This window comes from Mus caroli, chromosome 7, assembly GCF_900094665.2.
Source record: "Mus caroli chromosome 7, CAROLI_EIJ_v1.1, whole genome shotgun sequence".
Lineage (NCBI taxonomy): Eukaryota > Metazoa > Chordata > Mammalia > Rodentia > Muridae > Mus > Mus caroli.
The window spans coordinates 26674855-26683723 of NC_034576.1; the positions used below are offsets into that span (position 1 = coordinate 26674855).

At 47.4% G+C, this 8869-nt stretch overlaps 1 protein-coding gene across 1 annotated transcript in view; it reads right to left on the minus strand.

The window, feature by feature from the left end:
• Positions 1 to 8869, minus strand: part of Sptbn4 (spectrin beta, non-erythrocytic 4) — a 92745-nt gene that overhangs the window by 64151 nt on the left and 19725 nt on the right. The window contains exons 5-7 of the mRNA XM_029479955.1: positions 8414 to 8505; positions 7046 to 7126; positions 3691 to 3806 (exon numbers count right to left, since the gene is read on the minus strand). Of these exons, the coding sequence (XP_029335815.1) occupies positions 3691 to 3806; positions 7046 to 7126; positions 8414 to 8505 (289 nt within the window). The remainder of the gene's footprint in view (positions 1 to 3690; positions 3807 to 7045; positions 7127 to 8413; positions 8506 to 8869) is intronic.

Here is an 8869-nt window from a genome sequence, read left to right on the forward strand (position 1 = left end):
TTTTTTTTATTCTTTTTTCTTAAAAAATTGTGTGTGTGTGTGGGGGGGGGGTTAACACAAAGTTTCTCTGTGTGGCCCTGACTACTCACTCTGTAGTTCAAGCTGACCTTGAACTCAGAGATCTACCTGCCTCCCAAGTGCTGGTATTAAAGGTGTACACCTCCACCACCTGGCTTTTTTTTTTCTTAAAATTTTAAACTTCATTTTCATTTTATATGTATGGGTGTTCTGCCTACATGTGTGTCTGTATATCACATGTGGTGCAGTACTCCCAGAGGCCAGAAGAGGGCGCTGGGTACCCTGTGACTAAAGTTACACTTTCTGGGGAAGGGGTTGTTTTTGTTATTGTTTTTTTAATCTGCCCAGTGGGGATCTTCTAAATCATGGGATCAAGCGTAGTCAGACAGACAACCACCAATAAACGGACTAGAGTTATTTGACTACATTAAGTTAGTTATGTGCCATGAGGAGCTGGCTCCTCTACCAGGTGGGGCTCTGGGACCAAACTCACGTTGTCTGCTCAGTGGCAGCACATTTACGGTTGAGCTATCTCAGTGGCCCCTGGAATTACTTCTGAACACTGTCCTATCCCTATCCCTCAGGCCTGGGGCACATCCTTCTTGCTGCCTCGATATTGTTCCCCTATTGTATGCGTAACACTCACAGCTCAACTCAATTCCCTCACACAAGGCTCTTCACCCTGCCTGGGTCTGCATTCCTTATCTCAGTTTCTTTCATCCTTCTCCCTCATAATATTGTGTGTGTGTGTCTGTCTGTCTGTGTATCTATGTGTCTGCCTGTGTCTGTGTGTATATGTGTGTCTGTGTGTCTATGTGTGAGTCTATGCATTAGTATGTCTGTGTCTGTGTGTGTGTCTATGTCTCTCTGTGTGTTTGTGTCTGTGTTTATATGTGTGTCTCTGTACATGTGTCTGTGTGTCTGTATGTGTCTGTATATTTGTATGTGTGTCTGTGTATTCATCTGTCTGTCTCTCTGTGTGTCTGTCTGTGTCTGTCTGTCAGTGTCTGTGTGTCTGTCTGTGAGTATATGTGTGTCTGTATGTGTCTCTGTGTGTGTATCTTCCTGTGCCTATGTAATTGTATGTGTGTCTCTGTGTGTGTGTTTGTCTGTGTATGCCTGTGTATTTGTATGTGTCTGTGTGTATATGTATATGTGTATATCTGTGTCTCTCTGTGTGTGTGTGTATGTACATGTGTGTTCTGCACATGCTAGGCAAAGGCTAGTGAACATCCACCAAGTTCCAACCTGCCCCCATAACAGCTTATCATTTCCTTTTTGAAGGCATCAGGACATGAGGTTAAATCAGGACCACACCATTACCTGAGTTCTGTGAGATATCTAGGCCTGTCCTTTTCCTTCACAGCCCCTGCCATGCCTAGCACTCAGCTGCAACTCAAGAAACACTCACCAAGTATGCCAAGTGGGGTGTGACATTAAGGACTCGGGTTTCGAAGGGAGCACATTTGGATCTCAGTTTAACACCTCACTTGCCATATGTCCTTAGGGATGGCTTTAACCTCTGAGTCCCAGTCTCTCCCACTGTTACAGTGATGACAGTTCTCAAGCCCTGCCTCCCAGGAACATGGGGAAACTTAGAAAGAATAGCCAGCTGTGCGGTGGCACACAGCTGCACTCCTAGCCCTTAGGTGGTGGAGGCAGGAAGAGCAGGGACTCAAGGCTAGCCTTGGCTACATAGTAAAAAGTCAGCCAGAGCTACATAAGACTCTGTCTCAACAATATAAAGGAATGAGGAGCTGGAGGGAAAGAGGCGGCTTAGCAGTTAAGAGAGAGCGGTGCTCTTGCAGAAGACTGGCATTTCGTTCTCAGCCCCACCCAGGACAGCTCACAGCCACCTATAACTCCAGCCCCACGGGATCGAATGCTTCTGGCTCTGTAGGCACCTCAGAGCGAGCACTGAGACCATGCGTACTGCTGCGCAGCATATGGTGGGTGTGAGGGTCAGTTCCAATCGGTGACCTGCATGTGTCTGTGAGGGATGGTCTTAACTCAGTTAATTGATGTGAGAAGGCCCAGCCCACCCTTGGCGGCATCATTCTCTAGGCAAGGGGGCATGTCCCGTCTGAGTGAAAAAATGTAGCTGATCACAAGCAAGTGAGCACACACGCATGCATTTCTCCTATCTGTGGACTGTGGCTCTGATGTGACCGGCTGCTGAAAATTCCTGCTGCCTTGACTTCCCCACAATGATGAGCTGTAACCTGGAACCGTGAGTGAGCTAAAATAATCCCTCTCTCCTCTAAGTTGCATCTTCTCGGAGTATTTAATTGGAGCAAGAGAAATAAAACTGGGACTTCATTCCCATCTCGTTAAAACACAGCTGAAGACAGGCTTAGTGGTTCATGCCTTTAATCCCAGCACTAAAGAAGCAGAGGCAGGCAGATCTCTAGGTTTGAGGCCAGCCTGGTCTACAGAGTGAGTTTCAAGACAGCCAGGGCTACACAGAGAAACCGTGTATCAAAACAAACAAACAACAACAACAAAAGCCAGAGTTGGCAGGCTGGGATGGTGCACAGGTTTAGAACACACGCTTAGCATGTGCAAGTCCCTAGGTTCGATCCCCAGTACGGCAAAAGTAAACAAAACAGCTCTTCAGTAAGATTAGTGTGGGGGCGAAAGAGAAGAGTGTGAGAATAAATGGAAACCACTCCGAGAGCCACCCCAGCTATGCAGCTATGTCGTCTGTGCTCAGAGAAGGAAGATGCTGTTATGTCAGAGGTGGGAGACTGGCAGTGCCAGGGAGCACTGAGGATTGCCACAAAGGATGAAGTGAGGAACAGCACTGGAATAGACAGAAGATGGGCAGGGGCTGCAAGTGAGCCAGAGTGGTAGCTGGAGGTAGATAGAGGGTAGCCAGGATAGAAATGAGGTCGTGAGGATAGGAAAGGAGAGAGGAGTAAAGGTAAGAGCCAGGCCTGATAGGGCAGACCTGTTATCCCAGACACGTGGAAGGCCGAGGCAAGAGGATGGCAAACTCAAGGGCTCTGTGCCAAAACAATAAAGTAAATGCAAAACTGGGATATGGCTCAGTGGCAGAGTACTTGCCTAGAATCCTCCAGTGAGGGGCTGGGGGCGTGGCTCAGTGGTAGAGCCCCTGCCTAGAATCCCCCAGTGAGGGCTGGGGGCGTGGCTCAGTGGTAGAGCCCCTGCCTAGAATCCCCCAGTGAGGGGCTGGGGGCGTGGCTCAGTGGTAGAGCCCCTGCTGTAGGGTCCACCTGTGAGGGGTTTGGGCATTGACTCAGTGGTAGAGCTCTTGCCTAACATGTGCCAGGTCCTAGCTTCAATGTCTAGCACCAGAACAACAACAACAAAAGGAATAAGTTAGAGTTGATGTTGTGGCTAGTGGTGGAGACATAGTTGAGAACTGGAGAAGGCACTTGTTTTAAAGCTGGGACTGGAGAGAAAAGTAGGGCTTAGAAATGGAATCAAAGGTGAGGAGAAGAAGGGTTCCATTGGGATAAGGTAGGGGTGTGGCTGATGATGGAGAGAGGAGGATACAGGCTGGGAAGGGGGAGGGATGAAGACGAGAGAGACTTGGGGAGTGAAGTGGGGTTTGGAATGACTATGGGCTCCGGTGTGGTTCTGGGGGGAGATGGAGGTATTTTCACAGTGGAATTGGGAAGGATTCAGACAGGACCAGATGGGGCTCACCTTCGGGGTCCAGCAGACGTGCTAGCCCCAGGTGCTGCTCGGCTGTGCGGAAAGCTCTCTGCAGGTTGTAGTTGGCGTTGGACTTGGTAAGTTTGCTGAGGTCCACAAGATCAGGCCTGGGCAGGGGCACAGAGCAGCAGGCAGCAGGCAGACTCCAGAGCCAGTGAGCAAGCAGGTGAGAAGACACCCTGACCTGAGCCCCACCCAGGTGAGAGTCACAACCCAGCCAAGGAGGCAAGGAGGAAAAGGTGTGTGTGCTACAACCTAGGCAAGCATGTGCCTGGAGCATGCATTGTGAGGGCATGTGCAAACATGTATCCATGTGTATTTATCACTGGGTGCACAGACGAGCGGCTCTGTCTGCATGTGATCAGAGCCCACCTGGTGCCTGGCTGTGTAAGTCTGTCGGAGTGTCTGGCAATACGAATCTGCACAGCCATGTGTTGTGTGGGAGTATGTGTACACATGGTGCCCACATATCTACTTGGACACAGCATTACATAGTGGTCAGAGTGTGTGCACTCGTACATATTAGATCATGGTCAATCCACACGTATATGTGGTACACTCATGTCTACTTGGGTGTATTTGTTTTTTTTTTTTTTCTTTTTTTCTTGGTTTTCAAGACAGTGTTTCTCTGTATAGCCCTGGCTGTTCTGGAACTCCCTCTGTAGACCAGGCTGGCCTTGAATTCTGCCTGCCTCTGCCTCCCGAGTACTGGGACTAAAAGCATACAGACATAAATAGATATACCTGAGCATACACTAGATATGTGTGCAGTCTATTCATATACATGTCCCAAACACATGATATGTGTGTGTGTGTATATGTGTGTACACGCACACACATATACACACACATATACATATATATAGTATATACATATATATAATATACACACCCCCTGCCCAGCTATACTAACCTTATTTTTTAACATACATTTATTTCTTTGGGAGGGCACACATACCATGGTGCACGTGTTGGGGTGAGAGGGCAACTCCAGGAGTTAACTCTCCTTCTACCGCATGGGTTTTGGAAAGCAAACTCAGGCCATCAGGCTGGGCATCAAAGAACCTTCTGGTTTGTTTGTTTGTTGTTTGTTTGTTTGGATTTTTGAGACTCTTTCTTTCTTTGTAGCTCTGGTTGTCCTGGAACTTGCTGTGTAGACCAGACTGGCTTGAACTCACAGTGATCCACCTGCCCCTGCCTCTCAAGTGCTGGGATTAAAGGCATCGACCACCATCCCTGGCTCTTCTGGTGTATTTATATACATCAATATGTAGTATCTGGGCTGCGTGTAGATGAAGCGCATGTGTCTGCTCATATGTATGTATATGTGTCTGCTCATATATATGTATATATATATATACACACACACATATATACACATATATATGAGCAGATACATATATACATATGTGTGTATATACATACACATATATGCATATATGTGTGTATATTATATATGTGTATATGTGCATATACTATATATATGTGTGTGTATGGATGCATATGTATATGTATGTGTCATGTTGTGTTTGGGACATATATATGAATAGACTGCACACATATCTAGTACATATGCTCAGGTATATCTATTTATGTGTGTATGTGTGTGTACATGCATGTATTGTATACAGGGCATGTATATGGATAGACTGCACATATATCTATTCAAGAGTAGTATATATAGCATCCTGTCACAACTAGAAGTGTGAGGTCAGGAGCACCTTGGCCGTGTCACTCTGGCTGAGTGTCCCTTTTCTCCGAAGGCTTCCTCATTGTGAATAGATGACACAAATAGCAAATGCCTACAGGGGTCAGTGAATACTAAACGTTCTCACAGAGAGCAAGGGATGGTGCTTGGGATGTAGAAGACATTTTGTAAATGCAGTCTGGTGGCAAATATGACCTAGTCCCAGCTTGTGGAGTTTTTTCTTTTTGTGGAGGAGGTGTCTAGATCTTACGGAGGAGGTGTTTGTGTGAGACTGGCGACTGTGAGTAAATTGCATGTGCCAGGAAGAAGCAGGCCCTGGCTTTGGCCACACCTGAACACATTCCCTCCATTCCCTAGGCTCCAGTTTCCTAGTCTGTCATTTGGAAAGGATTAGGTACGATGTGGGTATCCCTTTTCCAGACATTCAACCGTCAGCCTGTTTAGTGTGAGGCCTTGGGGTACAGGTACATGAGCGTGTGGGATCCAGGGAGCAGGGCTCTGGGGGGATATAGAGGTTCTGAGTATATTCCAAAGCAGACCATACACTAGGAACGTGTCCCCCATCCTGGCTGTGCATGTCAATTGGCTTCCCACATGCTAGGAAAAGGCTCTACCATTGAGCCACACTTCCAGCCCCTCTCTGGTGAATAGTAGGCAGACCAGGTATCTGTCCATGTGCTGACTAGGTTTTTTTTGCCATCTTGACAAAAGGTAGAGTCATCTGGAAAGTGGCAACCTCAATTGAGAAAATGTAGTCATCAGAGTGACTTTATTTTCTTGATTAATGATTGATGTGGAGGGTCCAGGCCCACTGTGGGTGGTGCCATCCCTTAGCAGAGGGTCCTCAGTTACATAAGAAAAGAAGCAGAACAAGCCATGAGGAACAAGCAGTAAGCAGCATTCCTCCATAGCCTCTGCTTCAGCTCCTGCTGCCAGGCCCCTGCCTTACGTTTCTGCCCTGACTTCTCTAGTGATGGGGTGTGACCTGAGAGTCTCAACCACATAAAAGAACCTTTATAAGATGCTCAAAGGGCTGGTGAGATGGCTCAGTGGGTAAGAGCACCCGACTGCTCTTCCGAAGGTCTGGAGTTCAAATCCCAGCAACCACATGGTGGCTCACAACCATCTGTAATGAGATGTGACTCCCTCTTCTGGAGTGTCTGAAGACAGCTACAGTGTACTTACATATAAATAAATAAGTCTAAAAAAAAAAAAAAAAAAAAAAAAAGATGCTCAAAACTGATTTTGGTCGGGTTTTTTAAAAAAAAAAAAAAATAAAAAAAAAAAAAAAAAAAAAAAAAAGATGCTCAAAACTGATTTTGGTCAGTGTTTCAGTAAAAATCAAACTAAGACATCTGGAAATGTATTCCCTATTTTGGGTGTATATATGTATGGGTATTTCAATGTGTGGACACATACCTGTGCAAGGTGCACGTGTATACAGGACAAGAGTCTGTGTGGGTATGTGTACCTCTGAGAAAAACATGTGTCCAATGGGAAATAAGTGTATATGAAAGAGTAAAGGTAAAGAGAGAGGTTTTCTGTGTCGTGTGTGTGTGTGTGTGTGTGTGTGTGTGTGTGTGTGTACAAGTGTGTGGCCTCAGGGCTGTGAGGGTAGAGGGCAGAGCAAGCTGATACCTGTGACGGTGGATGAGGGCATTGAAGGCCAGGCCATCTCTCCAGCTGGTGGTGAAATTCTGGATGTTTACCTCAGGGTAACTGGATATGGGGAATGAAGAAACAGAGACAGAAATGAGTCAGAGGAGAAGAACAGGAGTGAAGAAGAGAAAGGTGAATATCTGATGGGTGTGGGATGGCAAGATGGCTCAACGGTGTAAGAGCATTAGCTGTTCTTCCAGAGGACCGGAGTTCAATTCCCAGCACCCGCATGGCAGCTTGCAACTGTCTGTAACACAGCTCCAAGTGATCTGACACTCTCACATAGACATATATGCAGACAAACACCAATGCACATAGAACAAAAAATAAATAAAAATCGTTAAAATGAAAAGAAAATCATTTAAAAATAATTTATAAATGGATGGACGGATGGACAGACAGGTGGACAGACAGATAAGACATGTAGAAGAAGAGAGATATATGAAGAAGGAAAGCAAATGAGGATAAAATAGGAGGTGATGGGGGAAGAGTGAGGAAGAAGGAGGCAGAGACAGAAAGGTGTGGAGAAAATGGAGAGGAGAGACAGGAAGGCAGGAGAGGAGACAGAAAGAGGAAGGAAGCAGAGGATGGTGAGAGAGGGCCAAAGCTGGCTGAGGTAAAGCCAGACATGAGAAACAGATGGCTTCACAAGACAGTCCAAGAAGGATAAGGCATACAAAGCCCACCCCTTCCCATCTGTTCCCCCTGTTCCCCCACCCCTGTTCTCCATGGGGCACTGGAGTGTGTGCCATGTCCCTCCCCACAAAGCTGGGCATCTAAGGAGAACGCACTACAGCCTGTACCCACCCCACCCTCTCATCCACAAAGGAGAACCTTGAATCTCACTGTCCAGGCTACAAGATTCTAGATAGAGGTGACTACTGACAGGGGCAAGCTGGCCGGGACTTGGACTTGGGGGAGAGGCTACACATAGGTGCCTATAATATCCTGAGTGGCAGGATTCCGAGAGAGGAAAACAGAGGGACAGGGACAGGCTAGGGACAGCCATCTCTGTCGGCATCGCTGTTTGGGGGATTTCGTTTTGTTTTGACAGCACTGGGATCAAACCCGGAATTGTGTGCTCTAAGGCAAGCAGTCTCAGAGCTGAGCCACACCACTAGCTCCTCCACACTGCTTCCTAAAGCCTCTGCTAGCGTTGCCTTTGAACGCGGCTTTTGAAATCCTTACATTTGTTCACCAAGGTTAGAGACCTACTTCATTTACCAGTCTGGGACAAAAAAAAAAAAAAAAAAATTGACAATGGGTATGTGCTCCTCCTTAAGCTGTTGTTCTGGGAGGAAGCCCAAGGTTGCAGGCCCACCCGCCTCTGAGGAGGGGGGCGCTCACCCGGCTGTTTTCATCTGGCACCACAAGAGCAGAGCGTCCTTGGCTGAGCGGGTCTCTCTGTTGTCTTCTGTCTCAATCTTGATGACTTGAATCTGTGAAGAGACAAACATGAGGTCAAGCACTTCTCCTCCTGCTACTGAAGGTGGCTGGTGCAAGGGGACACTTGCAGGACTCAGGACTGTGACTGACTGTCTCGTGCGGTGATAGTCCTGTACTGAGGTGGCGCACCCACAAGCTGAGGAGGAAGAGGTCAGTTCAGGTCTTACTTTCCTGAAGCCTGCAAATAGCTTACAGGTAACTTCTTTGATTCAAATCACTATCCTCTTCTACCTAGACCCGAGGACCCCACCCCCGAGGATTCTAGGCTGGGGCTCTACCACTGAGCCACGCCCCCAGCTCCTCACTGGGGGATTCTAGGCAGGGGCTCTACCACTGAGCCACGCCCCCAGCCCCTCA